The sequence below is a fragment of the Diabrotica virgifera genome, chromosome 7 (assembly GCF_917563875.1).
Source record: "Diabrotica virgifera virgifera chromosome 7, PGI_DIABVI_V3a".
Taxonomy (NCBI): domain Eukaryota; kingdom Metazoa; phylum Arthropoda; class Insecta; order Coleoptera; family Chrysomelidae; genus Diabrotica; species Diabrotica virgifera.
Window position 1 is genome coordinate 1,135,279 of NC_065449.1, and position 20,510 is coordinate 1,155,788.

The 20,510-nt window shown below is 32.9% G+C and overlaps 2 protein-coding genes across 4 annotated transcripts in view; one reads left to right on the top strand and one right to left on the bottom strand.

Annotated features, from left to right (window-relative positions):
- The first annotated feature begins 167 nt into the window (after positions 1–167).
- On the top strand, positions 168–15,438 carry LOC126888343 (trichoplein keratin filament-binding protein-like). Its single transcript, XM_050656509.1, has 2 exons — positions 168–314; positions 10,615–15,438. The coding sequence occupies exon 2, from the start codon at positions 10,615–10,617 to the stop codon at positions 12,127–12,129; it is 1,515 nt and encodes a 504-aa protein (XP_050512466.1). The 5' UTR covers positions 168–314; the 3' UTR covers positions 12,130–15,438.
- A 3,986-nt stretch (positions 15,439–19,424) lies between these two features.
- The window catches only part of LOC126888344 (calcium release-activated calcium channel protein 1-like), a 106,682-nt gene continuing 105,596 nt past the window's right edge, over positions 19,425–20,510 (bottom strand). For all 3 annotated transcript variants that reach the window (XM_050656511.1, XM_050656510.1, XM_050656512.1), the window contains one exon: positions 19,425–19,754. In XM_050656511.1, coding sequence (XP_050512468.1) covers positions 19,516–19,754 — 239 coding nt within the window. In that variant the 3' untranslated portion in view covers positions 19,425–19,515. The remainder of the gene's footprint in view (positions 19,755–20,510) is intronic.

Sequence of the window (20,510 nt, forward strand, 5' to 3'; positions counted from 1 at the left end):
CTGTTGCGAGTTAAAAACTTTTCCAAGAAAAACCTTCTCTTACCATACTCTCCATACTCAAGATTCATATCTGTGAAGCTTACCAGAGAACCTTACTTAATATCACACTTCTACACTTTAGTTTTGTAGTCTGTATGTTAAAAAAGAAGAATTTTACTGTCATTGTCAAAATTTATCGATATTTGATGACAGTTGAATGTTTGTATAGATTTAAATTTTTCAAAAATACAGAAAATATAAAATATATACTTTATGCGGTTCAGAAAGATGTAAATTAAGTTAATTCATTCAGTTAGTTAACAATACATAAAGAGGTAAGATAATTTTTCGTTTTAAAAAACCCTGCGTTTTCAAATTTACTTCAATTTTTTTTTTGTTAAATTCATTAACTAAACTAATATTTTTTTCATATCAGAGCATATTATGGGTATTTCTGATGAACAATTAATTGTACATGAGTTTTAGTTAACGTCAATTATCAATAATGTATTCGCTAGCATAATAATATAAAAAAACAAACTTTCTATTCCTACTCATATAAAAAGTTGTTGTTTGTTATCTTTTATCTGGACAAGACTTGAAATAGTTTGTTGTAATTCCATCAAAGTACCTATTTTCTAAGATTTACAACCATGTCATCTTATTTTTCAAATTCTAAGATATTGCATGAGATGCATGTTGTGGACCTGATCTGTAAACTGCGTAACTACATTTATCCAAATTTTTACAGTAGACACAAAAAGCTATCTCTCTAAATATGACTAATGCGAAAAATGTGAATACTATGTATCTCCCATTTTAAAAGTTAGGGTGGTAAAACGAAAATATTTTATAGATACTCATACATATCACCAACTTTTTCTTGAAAATATCACTTTCCAAACAGTGATAGGTTAATCGTGTGGTATGACAAACTAGAGAGTTACATATTTTTCATACTTAATTTGGCAGCGAGGGAGATATGGTGTATATGAAGAGGCCACTATTTACTCATCTGGTGAAAATATGTACATGCATCCTTTTTAACAGATAAGTAGGGACTTTTTGAAACAGATGGCAGTAATAACTCATTTTCAGAGAATTATGGAGTTACGCAGTTTACAGATTAGAATGACGATGTGTATTATACTTTGATGGAATTTTTATTGCACATTATATTCTGCATCATTTGTTAAATTACTAGCAAAGTATGCCCACATTGATTTGTCTGTAATTGTCAGTTGATAAAACATCAGCTTCATCTGCAAACATTATCAGGATAATAATATTTATGCTTGATAAGCTGTCAATAATAAATAAGGGGAACCAAATAACTCAAATTGTAATGTCTGAGAATTACATGGAAGTTTCTGGTTCCTGGTAACACCCACATGAGTTACCACAATCTGTCATACTACCACAAAATATTAAATTTGTAAATTCACTTTTCCATTATGTTGGTGCTTTGTGCTCCGTGTAGCTGCTCCACATAGTGGATAAGTTGCTGCTCCTGCTCTGTGCTCACCGTCGGCGATCCAATCGGTGGGTTTATCTATAGGGGGAGCGCATGCCGTATTCATTGGAGCTGTTATATAGGAGTCATTCTTATAGAAATTACTTGTTTTTAAATCCCCATACCTAATCGATTGGGTTAATATTATTTTGTTCCCTCTCACTGGAAATATTTTAGTGGTAAGAAGTAAACTAGACCTGTAAATTGTGTATAAAAATTATGTAGGTGATTTCTGGTATGTTTCAACTCTTTCTCTCTTAATTAGCAATCTGTAGAAGATGAAACTCTTGTACAATAGTATGTCTCCTAGAAGTTGTCAGTCCAGAAGTAATTACAAATATATGTGGACCATTGCTGCACTGCTTTTTACCAAACGATTTTACCAAAATAATTTTTAATATCATTGTTGCTGTATATTTATCTCCTTCTGAAGGTGCCGTCTTCTTCGAACGTTGGCAATCATGACTATTTGCATATATTATGTTTACGGCTTCTCTAAAAAGTTGGTTAGATGAGCAATTAAACTTTTTCCTGAGAATGTGTAGCCATCACATTTTTTGACTGCAAATGTTATGCTTTCCTAAAATCTTTTCCTGTATGATAGTAGAAGCTGGTATTTTGTTCCTCTCATCGAATGGCCAAGGTATTGTCGTTTTTATATTTCTTCTATATTCTACTATATATGTGTAAGTAAAATAGCAATGGAGTGAGAATGCAACGTTGTTGTACCCCTCTTTTAATTTTGATGTTCTCTGATTTCGTGTTTTTGTGCACTGTCTGGTTAGAATTTTTCTATTATTCTTATATCTCTCTTGTCTATTTTCAACATTTATTTTTATTTATTTATTTACGGGTCTCCCCAATTTAAAAAAAATATACATATATAAACAATAAGTAGAAGTAAAAGTAGTATTGGTAAAGTCCAGTAAAACAGTAAAAAAACTAAAAATAAAATAAAATGAATTAAATGAAAGTGTGACAGCATAAAACTGTAGTAAGTACATTACAATAAAACTAAATTTAACATACACACAATCCACGTTATGCAGTGACAATACATAATAATATAATATAAACTGACATTAATCAACTAACTACAGACAATAAAAAAATTAACAAATTACATAATACAAAAGCATTATCCATGGCAAAAATTAACAAATCCACTGAAAATATAATATTAAATATTAAATATTAAACATAAGTGCTGACCGGAAAAACTGATTTTAGTTGGTTTTTAAATACTCGACTGGAAGAAGAGAATAAATCGATGTCCAAATCATTCAGGCGACTTAAAGTTCTATCTATTGGTGAGTTAAGACCATAGTTAGTTGAATGATGAGGTACATGGAACAAGTTATTATTTCTCAGATTATGGTTTGGAATATTAAAGTTTATTAATTTTAATAAATCAGGACAATTGATTTCATTATTTAATAGTTTATAAATAAAAGCTAGATCATTTATAATTCTACGGTCTTTTAAGGAGTGCAAATTGAGATCACTACGGATGATGGTATAGTTGTGGTTTAGTTCAATAACATTATATCCCAATCTGTATGCTGCAAATCTTAAAAACTTATTTTGAACTCTCTCGAGACAAACAACATGAACATTATAAAATGGTGACCAGACAATAGAGGAGAATTCTAATATAGATATAACCAATGATGAGTAAACAGCCTTTATTGTATTAAGGGAAAGATCAGCACAACTGCGAAGTATATAACCCAGTACTTTTGAAGCCTTTGCTGTCACATAGTTAATGTGATCCACAAACGTTAAGTTTTCATCGAATATTACTCCTAAATCCTTTACTGCTCTAACATAAGAGAGCGCTTTACTGTCGATGACATATGATGATTGATATTTTTTTGCAACTTTGTGGAAGCTAATGAAATGACATTTATTAATGTTTAAAAAGAGTCTGTTTTTGTTACACCACTCAACTAAATTATTGAGATCGTTTTGAAGGAGACTACAATCTTCATGATCTTTGATAGATCTGTAAATCTTCAAATCATCAGCAAATAGCAAGTACTTAGAGTGATTAAAACATTCACCTATGTCGTTAATAAACAGATTGAACAGAAGGGGCGAGCAATGAGCACCTTGTGGAACTCCAGATTTTATTTGTATTGTATCTGACATAAATGAACCCAGTTTGACTTTTTGTGTGCGACCTATTAAATAGCTATCAAACCACTTTAAAAGCTGATCGCTGAAACCATATGCCTTAAGTTTATGTAGCAGTAAGTAGTGGTCAATCCTATCAAAGGCTTTTGAAAAGTCTGTGTATACACAATCTACCTGACATTTTCTTTCCAGATCTCTGATAATAGATGTTTCATAAGATAGTAAGTTTGTAGTTGTGGATTTCTTGTGCATAAAGCCATGTTGATAATTATTTATTAATTGTTGACAAGTAAAACTAATATGGTTATAAATCAACTTATCAAGTAGTTTAGGAATGGTCGATTGTTTAGATATTCCTCTGTAATTTTCTATATTTTCTCTTTCGCCAGATTTAAAAATTGGAATTAAATGGCTAGTTTTCCATTTATCAGGAAGAATGCCTAATTTCAATGATACGTTATATAGAACAAACAATGGTTGAGTTAGACTGTAAGCACAGTTTTTCAAGAAAAAATCGGGAAGACCATCCGGTCCAGCTGTTACATTATTAGAAAGTTTTGACAAACCATCGAAAATAACTTCCGCTGTCAAAGAATCACACTTTATAGATGAATAATTATTAAATGTGTCATGATAACTTACATCCAGGGAAGAAACATAAACTTCAGAGAAGTAAACAGCAAAAAGTTCACTTATCTGATCACCATTCACAGCTTTTTTATCAGCTAGATACATATTATTAGGAACATCATATAGATTATTTTTTCGGCTAAAAAATCTCCAAAATGACCTGGGATCGGTATTAAAATTATTTTCAAGGTCTTTTTTGTAATTCACAAAACATTCTTTAGATAAAATATTACATTGACTACGTAACTTTGAAAATTCTATGTAATAACAGCGATTGCCAGTATTCTTGTAATTTTTGTGAGCTATTTTCTTTTGGATGATTAAATTTCTCAACTCAGCATTGAACCACTTTGGGAAAGTTGATACCTTACTTTTCTTTTTGGGCACAAAAAGATTTAATGCCATACTCATAATATGATAGAAATTGTGTACTGCAGTATTTATGTCATTTAAATTTAAATACTTGTGCCAATTGATAGGTCCCAAATAATTCTGTAAGCTAATATAATCAGCGTTTCTGAAATCATAGTAAAATTCTTGGCACAGTAAATTATTTGTAATGCCCGATATAGGTAAATCAAAGGAGTATGGTTTGTGATGGGTAGATTCAGAAAAAATAGGATCTATTGCAGATGAAACTAGAATACTATCCACATTCGAAAATAGTAGATCTAAAAACTTATTATTAGAGTTAGGAATAGTAATATGCTGTTTAAAATCAAGAAAAGCATAACATTGTGCTACACTAGAAATGTTTTCATTCATCTGAGATGGTGATATATTATTTAAATCGGAAGTTATATTAGGCAAGTTAAAATCACCAAAAATATAAAAGTTGCATTTATTATACTGAATTCTCAAATCTTCAATCGTTTCAACATGTGATAGATAACAATTATTTGGACTGTTAGGAGGAATATACACGCCACCAATGATAAAATTAAAATTTGAAACAGAACAAGATATAAATAACTGTTCCACTGAATTGTTTATGAGGCTCATTCTAAAAGCTTTTATTTTTCTATGAATAAGTATCAAAATCCCTCCACCTCTACTTTTAGTACTTGAAAGATTAGATCTATCACATCTGAATATCTGATAATTAACCAAATAAAGTTCCTTATCTAGGAAATCATCGTTCAACCAACTTTCAATAATGACAAATATATCAAAGCAAGAACAATTAACTGCTGCAGAGAAATCAGATAATTTTGTCCTTAAACCTCCTACATTATGACAGTAGATTTTCAGTGTATTGGAAACTTGTGGAATGATCATTTCGAGTTTTTTTGCTGATTATATTTGGTTATTTTAGGCTCACCATTAATATACCTTATAACTAGATCTTTCTCACCTTTAGATTTCCTTTCTGCCAATTCAGTTTTTAACTTATTTAAGATGTTTTGTTGAAGACGCGTGAGGTCAGCACTTATGAAAATATGTCTATCACGGCTTACATTATATTTATTTTTTAACACATCAAATACATCCTGGGGTCTTGAGAGCTCCACCTTTACAGAACGATGTCCATTTTTATTTTTCTTGCCAACTCTGGTTATCTTAACAATACTTATTTCATCACTGGAGGCTTCACTTATGATTGAACGCACAGTTGTAGTGTCATTTGGGGATTCTGGCAAATTAAAGATCATAATGTTCCTAGCTCTAGCATTACGCTCTTGAATTTCATTAATTATAGATTCATCATTCGAAATTGACGGTGTAGTAGTTAATTGTGGTATAGAAGTGTTTTTGGCTTCAATACTTTCCTGAAGATGTTTCACCTCTAGGCGTAACTCGCTGACGATTTTGTATAATTTAGGTACAGCTGCCATGCCCTCCAAACATTGCTGACAGAAATACTTCAGTTGACGACTGTTCTTTAGGTCCATGACTCTCAGTTCCGAAGCCGAGAGTTCCGTGCATTTTCGATGTAAACTCCTTTCACAGCTATCACAACTCAGTGCATCCTTGGAGTCACTGATGTCTTTGTCACATTCTAAACAATTCATTGCCATAATTAAATGTATGAAATAATTGTATTGCGAAGAACGTCGGTCGTAACAGTAGCCACTTCCAAAAGATAAAATTAAAAGTAATAAATAAGTACTTAAAGGTTAATGATATTTACTGAATTTTTCTTGATCATTAACCAGTTTGTTTATAAGAACCACTTTTTGTAACTGTTATGGTTTGGGAAATAATAATATCACTTATTTCAATTATTTCACTTATGATGCCAACCTACTGAAAACAAATTGCATTATATTGTAGGTCTCAATCCCAGCAATATTTTGATATTAAAATCACTAATTAAAACGAAAAATTTCCACACAAAAACTTAGCTTTAACAAGAACACATTTATACAAACTACTTATTGTTGCTGTCGCTATCACCTTTTTGTCGCTTTGTCGCTATCACCATAACATTTTCTTGAGTTCGTCATGCCTTATTCTGTCAAACGCCGTTTCTTAATCTATAAAGCTGGCATATACATTTTTATTTATGTCCAAACAGTGTTACATTAATACACTTAAATAGAATAAAGCCTCCTTAGTTCCCACTAAATTGTGAAATCTATGGATACGTCTTTGCAGCTTTGATAGAATTTCTATATCTTTTTCCTATCATAATAATATAGTATATGTGGCTATTTACGATTTTATCTTCTCTGTATTGAGGTGCTTTCCACTAACTAACAAATATAACAGTAGTAACGAAATGCATTAAGAAATAGGATTTTTCATGGTAATTTTTGTATTTTTCTATTTATGTGAACCTATGGCTTCCGCTCATTAAAAAGAATGCCTCATTAGTGCATATTTGGTCCATTCAAAAATAAGTTGGGAAATATTTATCTGGCGAGCGTGAATAAGCAGATATGTCACGATAAGTAAATTTTTCAGGAGAGCAGATAATAGGTTTTCGGACTTCTGGTAAATCCGGTGATAGATATATTCTTTTTTTTTATTTTCTGCTAGATAATAATAATTATTATACTGAGGTTTATTATACATAATTTTGTTAAAATTTACAGCTGGATGATTTTGAGTGACTTATCTGATTAAGCACACTTTCGGTTTACGTGTTTAACAACATAATTTCAGTTATCTGGTTGAGGTCTTGGGATAAGAGATATTTTGTTACCAAAAACAATGTGCAAATTTATTAAAAAAAAAATTAATTACAAAGAATCTATTTGTATTAATCCTGCTTATCTGGATCTACTTCCAGGAGGTTGGGATCAGTATCTGGAACATCGGATACTTTTAGGTTTTGGTAAAATGGATGAAATTCCTTGTCAACTAAATGAAGCAGTTCTAATAAATTTTTCTTTTTCTTTTCATTTATGGGTACAGGTCCTGAGTGAAGTTTTTCCACCTTCAGATTTGTTGAATTTCTTCCATGACACTGAAAGTTTATTGTTGTGAAACTTTCCTCATTCCTTAACGTTTCTTTGTATTGGATGAGTCCGTCGTGTTCTTGGTCATAGTGTAACCATTGAATATTTTTCCACAAAAACCGTTCTCCGCTTTCAGAAACTTTTTTTTGTACTAGAGGACCTTTTAGGAGGGCAGCAAAATAAAAAAAAAATATCGGTCTCCATAATGTGGACAGGAAATGGATTTGTTTTTCTACAACTTAATTTTCATAGTTGTTCGCTTCTTTTCCTTCTCAATAGTGGCATGATCCACATCGCACTCCATATGCGTATGTCCACTCACCAAGAACTTGTGGTCTATTGATTCGATGGTCGTTTTTTCTTTCAACACTTATAAACATTGCAGCAACATGGCTGTTTTTGTTTTGGCCCCCACAAGTGTCTGAATAGAAGCAAACTTTCTTGGTTTCCGACGGAAGACTTATAATGTGTTTGTATAAACATGACGCGATTTGGTTACCACCCCTTCCAGAAACAGATTCGTCCCAGACGTAGCACGTGGACTCGTTGGTCGCTAAGTTATTGTAGCTAACTGTCGCTTATAAAATGCAATTGACGATTTTAAATATGGGGTTGGTAAGCACTGCTGCAAATCAAATGCAAACAGAGCTGTATCAGGGGACTCTTTAGCAATTTGTTTGTCTCTTGCTTTAGCGCCGTACGCTTCTTCTGCTGCCATATGATGATTGGTTTTCCTCAACAGTAGGGTCTCTTTTTCTTCTTCGGGTGCCTAAGCAAGTTTTATTTTTAGGAGGTCGCAATTATAACACGTATCTTTTTGGGGTTTCTTAAAGGCCAAGTTAAGTTTGTGAAACTGTTTATAAAGTTCTCTTTATAAAGTTCAAACATTTTTGTCAGGGACAAATCTGACTGTAAATATTTCTTCGATGATGTTTGCCTGCAGTAATGGCTTTCGTATGCCGGGAAGCTGTTAATTTGTGGTAGAACATCGTTAAACATTTCTTGAGACCATTTATGTTTGGGTTCGGATCGTCCTCGTTGATCGTTCTTGAGTATTCCAGAGACTACATTTTGTCTATTTACTATTATTTGGTTCATGAAGGCGTTTGTTTCCCCAAAAGTACTAACAAAACATTTTTTGCATATTGCTTCTCTTTTTCCACTAATGCTCAACTCATATCGGCAAGTATACTGCCTAAATTTTTCTAATGTACGTTTTTCTGTTGTGGATTTCTTTTCCAAAATACTTATTAAGGACGACAAGTAATTGGATCTTTTATTTCGTTCCCCTTGTTTCCAATATTCTTCGAAAACCGTTTGTCGTACATTTGTTGGGAACCTTTTTTCACATTTCATGCGGCAATCAGTAAGTGGATTTTGCATTCTTGATTTGACTGTTTTACCCTTCTCTGTAACATATTCTTGCCCAGTATTTCTTTGTTTCTTTGCTAAAGCTCTCTCTCTTCTAGTTCGACCAGTTTTTTTCGTCTCTATACTATTTTTCTGAGTTCTCCCTTGTTCATTTTTTTCTTGATTTAGACCGGTCAAGTCTTTTTTAATTTTCTTAATAATAGGCTCTGTGATTTCGTCTTCACTACTTGTAGTATAATTTTTTTCTGGAACGAAATCACGATCTTTTACGCTGTCATCGTCAGAAAAATCCATGTCACGTCAGTGACTCTCTTTGATGACACAAATTTTACATACGTACATAATGTACGACTACCCATTATTAGAACTCAAGTATTATCTACTATTATCTATCTATCTATAATCGAGGTTCCTACAGCCTCTGCCGCTTCTCGCATTTCGACCGCCATCTTTTCTGTCCATCCATTCGTCTTCTCTGATGGCTCTATCTTTCATGATGTGCCGTACATTTTCTTCCCAGGCAACTGAAGGTCTTCCCCATCTTCTTCTTTGGTGTGTTATGTAATTCAAAGCTTTCTTTGGCCATCTATCTTCATTCTTTCGTTTCACGTGACCATACCACACTAGTTGTCTAGTTTCAATTCTATCTACACTGGAATATACAGTATGTGTCCTCCTTCTAATATCTTCAGTCCTGATGTGATCTTTTTTAGATATACCACACGCTCTCCTTAGATAATCCATTTCTACTACTTCTATTCTTTTTCTATCTTTTTTTGTCATCTGCCAAACTTCTGCCCCATAAGTCATAATAGGCTCTACCAAGGTACGATAGATTGTCAATTTCGTTTTTTGTCTTATATCTTTAGACCACAGTAGAGAGCTTAGAATGTTTACCGCTTTTTTGCCCTGCTGCGTTCTCTTTCCGATGTCTCTTTTGGTAGTGCCTTCTTTAGATATTATAGATCCGAGATATTTATATTCATTACATCTTTTTGTGGTTTTAATTTCTAACTCTGGATCTTCTTCATCATCCCCTATTTTAAGATACTCTGTCTTTGACATATTCATATTGAGGCCTAAGATACTCTGTCTTTGACATATTCATACTGGTAATAATAAAAAGTCTTTTACATACACACGAACTCTAACTGCAAAATCTCACGTCTGAATGCTTAAACAAAAAATGTAAACTAACACTTTCTTCTATAACAATTATTATTGCCAGGTGGACAGTAGGATATGTTGACATATTATTCGGCACGATTTGAAATAAAATTTGTGAATAACCAGATAAGTAAAGTTATCTGCTTGTTCCCGAAGTCGTACAAGCGACATTAGAAAAATAACTAGACTTATTTCAGAAGGCTGCCAAAAATATGACATGTTTGTTTATTCACATGGGAATAAAATACGAAAATATTATGGATATGAACTTATTTGCTTATTAACGCCTAGAAGAAACCAAATAGAAATATTAAATCAACTTATCTCATTTTCATAAAATTCGAGACTTATCTGCTTATTCACGCTCGCCAGAGATTTATGTGCCAAATTAATGACCCGAGAAACTTGTTTCAGATGGAGCAAGTCAAGCAAAGAGGAAAACACCGCATTCAAGCTGAAAACGAAATAATTCGACGACGTGAAAGAGAAACTCAATACAGTGAACTTTGGAATGGTACAGTGAAATATTTTGATCACTGGAACAAGGCTTGCAGCAAATTCGAAGAATGGACATCTCCAAGATATTATAATGAAAATAATAAAATGTTATCAGAGATACAGAGCAAGCGGCAGAAAGAAGAACAATTGGAAAAACGAAGAGAAAAGTTAAGGAAATTATTTGAAGAAGAACGGACATCATTCGAAATAGAAATGATGGTTCATAAGAGTAGACACTTAGTTGACAGACCTAGAAGAGACAATTTAAAAGTTACAACTGAAGCGTTAAAAGATGTTAATGATAATATAAAAGCACACGAAGAAGAAAAGAGAAGACGAGAGGCTGAGCTACAATTATATCATCAATGGAGAAGAAACAATCCACTCGTACGACAATATGAGGCAAAATACCGCTGCAAAGACTTAAAATTAAGTTGGTTAGACCAACAGATAGAAAAACAAATGCAAAAAGAAAAAGAAGAGGAAGAAAATAAATTAATTCTAAAGCAACACGAGGAAAAAATTAAATTTGAAAAAGAAGTGGAAGAGTTGCAAAAGAAAGAGCTGCTAGAGAAAAGGGAACAGCTTAAACATGACTTAGAACAACAAATGTCTGAATTGCAACAAAAGCAACGTTTTTGCGACGATTTAAAATATAAGGAGAGTGTTGAAATCAAGCAACAACAGTTATTGGCAGAACTAGAAGAAAAATGTAAAGTTGAAGACCAACAAAGACGGAATAAAGAATGTGCCTTGGTTAATATTCGGCAACATAAGAGAAAACTACTGCAGAAAACTCAGGATATTCAAGAAAACTTAGAGAGGGACAGACAATTGGTTTCAAGATTGATAGAACTAGACCTAGAACAGGTTATTGAAGATGAAACTAAACGACGGGAGACCCAGGAAAGTATAAGAGAGTTTTTAGATATACTAAAACAGCAACAAAAACTAGAGATAGCAAGAAAGAAACGAATGGATTTTTTATTTGACTCAGAAGCTAAAGCTATGTACGAAATGCAAGAAGAATTATGGAAAAAAGAAGAAATGAATAGAAAACTATTAGTAACAGAGGTGATTGAATCATTGAAAAAACAAATAGCCAGTAATTTGGAAAGATATAAGGAAAATCAAAGATACATTTTACAAGAACGTGAGGAAATGACGAAGAAAATAGAAGAATACCATGACGATTTGAAACGTTTGAAAGAAGACGAGGAGAAAAGAAAACAACAAGCAAAGTCTGTTAGAGAAGAAGAAATTCGCGTAAAACGAGCGAGAGAAAAGCAGTCGGAACATGTGAAAATGAAGGAACTTGATCAAGAGTTAGAACTAATTCGAAGAGAAGAAGAGAGGCTACAAAAAGAAATTTTGAGAATTCAGCAAAGACAAGGTCCTATTAGGCCTCCTCGAAGTAGATTATATCTTTAATAATTATAAGCTTAATTGTTGTTGCTTAGTTTTAATATTGTTAGTTGTTGTTGCACTTTTTGTTGCTACTGTTTCATAATACCAGAAACATATCCAGCGGCAAATTTAAATGGACTGGAATGGATCAAAATATTAATTGCAAAACTATTTTACTTTAACAGATTTTTCATCATCACCATTCTGATTTTAACTCTCTGTAGAATATAACCCCCTCAATAATTTTTCTCCTTGTTTCAGTGCCCTGTCCGATTAGGCGATTATATTGGCAGTAATAACTTTGTTTATGGCAGCTCGAAACATATTAGCAGATATCTCTTGATACCACTCTCGGAGATTTCGGATTCAGGATGTTCTTCTTTGTCCTGAGCCTCTTTTTCCGGCGATCTTACCGTGTATTATGAGGCGTAGAATTCTTTTTCTTTACGTGTTATCTCCGCGACGGAGGTTGGCAATCATCATGGCTATTCTGATCTTAGATGCTGTTGCTCTGAATAGTTCAATTGATTTGCATCCGTACCATTCCCCCAAGTTACACACTTCCTACAGTTCTCTTGCCCTGGATTTTCTCTTGTATAATTAATTGAAGTATGTTGTATCTCTCATTACGCATAACATGTCCCTGGTATTGCAGCTTTCGTGTCTTGATGGTTTCCAATATTTCCAGTCTTTTGTTGACTCTTCTCATGACTTCGTTGTTTGTTACATGCTCGGTCCATGATATCTTCAGGATTCTTCTATACACCCACAGTTCAAATTCTTCCAACTTTTTAGCCGTCAACGCGTTAAGTGCCCATGTTCTATCCCGTAAAACAGAGTCAAGAAAATATAACATCTTGGCAGTTTAACTCTCAAGTCTAATTTCAGTTCTCTTGCACAAAGTACCTTTCTCATTTTATTGAAGTTTGTACTTTCTCTATTCGAACTTTGATTTATTTGGAGTAATCGTTTGTGTGATTAATTATTGTGCCAAGGTAGTTGTAGTTTTCAACTTGTTCTACAGTTTTACCGTTATTGTCAGGCTTTCATCATTATTTTGGGTTTTTGATATCCTTATAAATTTAATTTTCTTGATGTTTATTGATAATCCATATTCTTCTCCATACTCAACTATCCTATTCATTAGCTTTTGGAGGTCTTGTAGGTTGTCCGCTATTATGATAGTATCGTCCGCATATCTAATGTTGTTGATTGGTGTTCCATTGACCTTTATTCCTGCTGTTTCTCCCTCAAGAGCTCTTTTCATAATTTCTTCAGAGTATGCATTCAATAGCAGTGATGACAATGCACACCCCTGTCGCACTCCTCTTTTAATTTCGAACTTTTCTGATGTGTGTTCATTAATGCGTATGTGCGCCTGCTGTTTATAATATAGATTTGTTATAATTCAAAGGTCATTGCGTTGTAATTGTTTTACTTTGAGGACGTCCATTAGCTGTTTGTGGCGGACTTTATCGAAAGCCTTGTTGTAATCTATGAAACAGACGTACATATATTGGTTCACATCCAAGCATCTCCGGATTAGTACGTTGAATGCAAAGAGAGCTTCACGGGTACTTATGTTTCTCATCATCATCATCATCAGCCTCTCTCAATCCACTGCTGGACATAGGCCTCCCCTGTTTGTCTCCAAAGTGTTCTATCTTGTGCTTGCTGTACCCAGTTTTTTGTTGTCTTTCGTAAGTCATCTTGCCATCGTGTTGGTGGTCTTCCTCTGCTACATTTATCGGCTCTTGGTCTCCATTCAACTAGTTTACGAGTCCATCTTCCGTCCTTCATTCTGGCAACGTGTCCAACTTATGTTTCTACGGAATCCAAATTGGGTTTCTTGATATCTCATTATATGGCAGAAATATTGTAACTTTCGAATTTTGATTGCTTTTGTTATTTCTGTGGTCTTTTTCACTCGATGTAAAGCTATTTAATTTTTTATTCGAGTAATCCAACTTATTCACAATATTCGTCGATAGATTCACATCTCAAATTTTTTCATTAGTGTCTTTGTACAGTGTACGGGTCCAGCTCTCCAAGCCATACAGCAATGTGGAGAATATGTACCAGCGTATCAATCAGATTTTAAGGTTTAACGTTTCTGGTAATGAGAATTTTCTTTAGTTTATAGAAGGCGGCTTTAGCTTTTCAGTTTTCAATGCGTATTTTTATTTCTTTGTTTATATTTCAGTTATTGTTAACGTTGGTACCCAAATAAATGACATTATGGACTCTTCTAAGTATATTGCATACGCTCTGATGTTCATTGGTTGTAACTCCGTTTTGCTAACAACCATAACTTTGTCTTAGAATGTATTAAGTTTTAGCCCATTTCAACATATGTTTCGTTCACCCTGTTTATAAGTCGTTGAAACTCGTTTTCATTGGAAGCAATCATTGTGTCGTCATCTGAAATCATCCGTGTCGTCTTCGTATCTGAGATTGTTGACGTTAATCCCGTTGATTTAGTGTGTGAATCTTCTAAAGCTTCTTTAAAAATAAATTCGGAGTAGATAGTAAAAAGTAAAGGCGATAAAATACACCCTTGCCCCACTCCACGTCATGTTTCCAATACGTAATTCGTATGTTTGCATATTGATGCCAATACAAATTTTTGATAATACGGAGGACTTTGCCATCAATTCCCATCTGTTGCAAGACACCTATCAGTTTGTCGTAGGTGGCCCAGTCAAAGGTCGTTTTGAAGTCGATAGAACCATGAACATCTTTGAACCATGACCTACAAACTGAATAATGCTCCCTAAATTCTTGAGCGCAGTATTCTTGAGAAAATTTTTAGTACATAGTTCATCACACTGATAGTGCGATAATCGCTACATTGTTTAGCGTTTATTTTTTCTGTATTATTACAAATGTTGACAGTAGCCAGTCTTTTGGTGTATGCCCTGTTTTGTATATTATGTTGAAGAGGTTTAGAAGAGAATGTTGAGTTGAGAATAATAATTTTGTAGGACAGGAAGGAATTTAAAAAACAGCTAACTGAACAGACACACAGTCTTTCCATTTAGAAATATATACCACACAACAGCTAATCTTTATTTAACGTTTTCCAATTTTACAAGTATATTAGACCTAGATCTATTTTGTCGCTGTAGTTACACTCATTGCACCATACTTTTAACATTTTTCACTTGGAGAAGATGTGGTATATTCTCTTCTCTGAATTCATATGTGATAATTATTTAATAGAATAATTAATTAATAGAATCAAATTTTGTAGTTTTGTAGTTTATTGATGTGGAAATAACTGTATACGAGTTGCCTTAACATTAAACATTTACTGTTAGTCGTTTTGTAGTAGTTCAGTCTTTTTAATTTATTAAAACCTAAATATACTCACACAATATAAATCGTTTAAAACGCCACTATGCTAAAAAAGCGAATATATCGCGAAATGAACGTCAGATTGAAAAACTAAAAAATATGTGTTCAATATTTTTCAAAAATCGACCCCCCACGGCGAGCAGTAGGGGTAAATTTAAAATAGGAACCCCGCGATATTTCGCGAACTGAACATGACATCGAAAAACTGCAAAATACACATATTTAATATTCTTGAAAAATCTATCGAATGACACCAAACACGACCCCCCCCCCCCACGGCGGTGGGGTGGAGGTTACTTTAAAATCTTTAATAGGAGCTTCCATTTTTGAAGTTATACTTCTTTACGATCGAGAATGAAATTTTATAATTCCCTGACGCATGCGCACACAGACAGTATGTAGTTCGTTGCTAATCTTTTAAGATAGGTATGTATATATCAGCGCAAATAAGTCATTAAAAGAATATATTAGTGTTTTTAGTAAATGTATTATTTATTATAATTTTTGTGTCTTTGGATTTGTCTTCCTCGGTAGTAAGATAATAAAATCTAGGCACTTACAACATTTTTATACTTCATTTGATCTATTTGTCACCGTGTTGTATAATTATATCCGAGCCGTCACTTAGAAGGGGCTCGATAGCTCGGTTAGTAAAACATTGGACCAGAGATCGAGAGGTCGCGGGTTCCAATCCCGGATGATTCATATTGTTTTGAAGTTATACTTCTTTACGATCGAGAGTGAAATTTTATAATGCCTGACGCATGAGCACACAGACAGTATATAGTTCGTTGCTAATCTTTCAAGATATGTAAGTTTTATTCTTTATAAAATGTTGTTTGTTCGTTGGAGAATTAATTAACGAAACTACTGAAGGAAATGCACAAGTTTTATTTAGATGTTAACAGCTCAGAGTACAAAACGATACTGAATTCTGAATTCCAAATTAATAAATACAAAATTTCTTAAAACCTTTCATGGTCCTGGCACATATCATTGACACCTCGAAATTATCAGCGTGGATCTTTCTCATCTGCGATGTAGACCAGATATTGGGATAAAAATGCACACAGTGGCGTCCCTGCCATAACATGTATGTATCAGCTCTGTCAGCGCAAATAAGTCATTAAAAGGATATATTAGTGTTTTTAGTAAATGTATTATTTATTATAATTTTTGTGTCTTTGGATTTGACTTCCTCGGGAATAAGATAGTTTATAATAATAGTAAGTATATTTAAAGTATGTTTGTATACTTCACTTGGTCTATTAAATTTGTCAGTATGTATGAGAAATCTTGTAACCTGTCAAAGCAAAGGGGATATAACTCAGTGGTCGAGCGTGGGACAGGAGATCGTGAGGTCCCGGGTTCAAATCCCGGACGATTCACATTTTTTTTCTTTTTTTAATTTTTGGTATTATTTTAATAATTTTTTTTTAAAAGTTGTAGGTAAGAAAGTTAGTTTTAATATTAATATGTATTTAAATAAAATACAAATAATCTGTTAAGTATATTTATTTCTTTGCAATTATATAATAGAAGTATAACTTCTTACGTGCGTACAAAGTACACACACATTCTTTTATTTTATTTTTGGTTGTTTTAATAAAAAAATTTTGAAACTGATAGGTAAGAAAGTTAGTTTAATATTTAAATAAAATACAACTAACCTATTAAGTATATTATTTATTTCGTTGAAATTATATAATAGAAGTATAACTTCTCACGTGCGTGCAAAGTACACACAGAGTCTTTTTTATTGCAGATTTGGATACTTTACGTAAAAATAAGTAACTGTTATTGGAAACATTTTTTCGAATTATGGATAGATATATAGCACCATAATCTGAAAAATCGATTGTTGGAAATGGAAAATTAAATTTTAAATAGGACTTCACAACCCAATAGGTCCCTATAACGATCTAGTAACTGCAAATTTAGCATCATTACCTCCCCTACTATTATTGTCAATGATTGAGCATTCCCAGAGCTCCTACATTGGGGCCTACCCCAAAATACCGATAGCCAGAATCCCTACAAGCTAAAATCCCGACAAATCAAAAATCCCGCCATATTTTCAAAGTTATAATACATAGTATCTATCTAATTTTGTTACTTTACAGTATTATTTCAAACATGAAATTTATTTATATTTATATTTCAGTAAGTATAGCTTTTACATTATAAAATGAAGTGTTTAATAATTTTATCTTTTAAAATAGATATACATACAATAATAAATAATAGCTACCCGTACTAATAAATAATTAGTAAGTAATTCATTTTTCATTTTCAATGCTCTATATATGATTTGGTACTGCATTTGAATAGGAAACAAAAAATATTCAAAATGTAGTGGTCGGGATTTTTACTTATGCGAGGATTGTGGCATGTCGGGATTCTGGCGTGTCGAGATTTTGGTAGGTCGGGATTTTGGCCGTCGGGGTTTTGGGTGCCACCACCTACATTGATCTAAAAATCTTTTGTTCTAAAGAGGGCATCTTTGGAATACTAGCTTTAAAGATAATTAAGCAGCAATTTTATATTGTTTGATTTATTTACTAACAACAATAAAAGCAATATTTACAATTTATTCTAAACACAATAAATAATTATAATACCTATTTATGTTTCTTCATGAAGAAACAACAATGTTTTAATTATTTAACAATTAATTAATCTACGCGTATAATACTGATCAGTTTTAAATACATACATTTTTAAATTAATTATTTGTTTACAAGTATTCGTCAGTCCTAGTAATTAGGGGATCATAATTATTGTCAATTCTTATGTTTCAAGATGAAGAAACTGTATCAATTTTCACAGATAGCATGAAAAGATGAAAATTCGAGTATTAACTGGAAATACAGTCACCGGCACAAAATTCCGCCACCCAAAATTTTTTATTGGATAAGTTTGACAATTTATAACTTTATTATTTCTACTCCGATTTTCAAGATTATTGCATCAGTTTGTAGGTACATGTATTAATGTCGTTTGTTATTATTCCAGTAACAAACAATTTTTGTTTAGATGGCATTATACGAGGATCAATGGAAGCGTTGTATTTTTTCTTAACTTTAAAAAATTCTGTGGAAAAATGGAAGAGCTGATTTTGTTTCAAGGTCCTGTCATATTATTCCGGAGGGATCACTAAAATTTGGTTTATTGAATTACCCGAACATCTCTTTTCTTGTAAGAGCTGTACCATTTTTTGTAAATAAAAACACTAATTGACTCGTAAAATAGATGTTGGATTGATAAGATTAGAATGGCCCGCAAGTAGCCCAGATCTCGATCCTATTGAGCATTTATGGAATGAATTAAAAATAGCTATTCGCCGTCATCTTACTCCAGAAAATTTGGTATAGTATATGGCCTTGGTAGAGGAATATGGCTATTCCCCAGGCAAGGATATCACGTTTCTTTTCGATGCCAAACAGATTGCGAGCAGTCGTTGCTGCGAGAGGTGGACATACCCGCTATTGAATTGTTTTGTTTTGTTGTTTATTTTGTTTTATTTTGTGAAGTTCGATTGATATTTTTAATTAAATAAACCTTCAAAGCAGTGTTTTTATTTACAGCTCTTACAACAAAAGAGATATTTGGATAATTCAAAAAACAAAAGCTTAGTGATACCTCCAGGATAATTCAAAGTTTGAAACAAAATCGGCCCTCCAATTTTTCTAAAGAATTTTTAAAGTTAAGAGAAAATACAACGCTTTCATTCACCCCCGTATAAAGCCATCTAAGCAAAAAAATTTTGTTACCGGAATAATAACAACCGAAATCAATACATGTACCTACAAACTGATGCAAGAATCTTGAAAATCGGAATACAAATAACAAAGTTATAAATTGTCAAACTTAATCAAAAATTTTGGGTGGCGGACTTTTGTGCCGGTGAGTATATAATAGGAGCTTGCAAAATTATTCTGACAAGTAGTCTTTTAAAATTAATATTGTATCTGAAGTATAATGATCAATATATAAATTACAATTTACAAGTTTGATTCTTATGTACATTTCATATTTAAACCTTACACTATATCACATGCTGATTGTTACTTGGTCTAATTGTTTCTTAATGTTCTCTAATGTTTCCATATCACTATTTGAAGTGTTACATTTGTAAACAACTAAAGAGTGATAAAAGTGGGCAGCGAAAAGAACGAATATTATTAAAACAGGAATCACAATCACTGTTGCGGCAACAGCAGCTATAAAGGAATAATCCCAGAACTTTACCCAGCACAGGATTGCAATTTCAATTAGGAACAGGAACAAACCTAGAAAGAAAATAACAATTAGTATCAAATAATTAGATACCAAGTGTTTACTGTTAAATTAGATATAGGAGTACACCCAATACGTGGCAACATTGCTTCCCCGCTTCCCACACTCGAGTCGATACTAGCAGCCCGATTTGATTCAGTTTGTTCAGAGATAGTCATATATGCACTTCCTGATGAGAACCTAACAAGGTTCGAAACCGGTTAAGGTGCTTAAGCGCTCTCTGAGCGAACTAAAATAAAAGACGGCCACGGGCGCCCATATAATTTTTTTAGGGGGAGGGGGCAGACATAATGTTGTACATTACATTTTGTATACTTTGGATAACAATATATACAGTTTAAAGCAGCCGAAAAGCTAGGGGGACACGCCCCCTACCATATATTACAAAAAACAAGTAAAATCCTTTATAAAAGGTATATTTATTAAAATTTCTAAAAAGGGGTTACATCACAGAACTAGTTTTCGATCTGATAACAGATCATCATCAGTGCTGACAGATGCTAACATGCTAACCACCAAAATACAAAAATATTCGGGTAAAAACCCTTTAAACTTGATCCGTCATGGAAACATACAGTAGGAAAAATGAAAGAATACCCATGAACGAACATATAAAACACGCTGTATTTTGCTGTCACCGTGTCACACAAAAAATGGGCCAGCGTACGGTCATGTAATAATTATTGTTACATGTACTTGCACTGGACAATTTTCTTTGCGACACGGTGAAAGGAAAATACAGCGTGTTT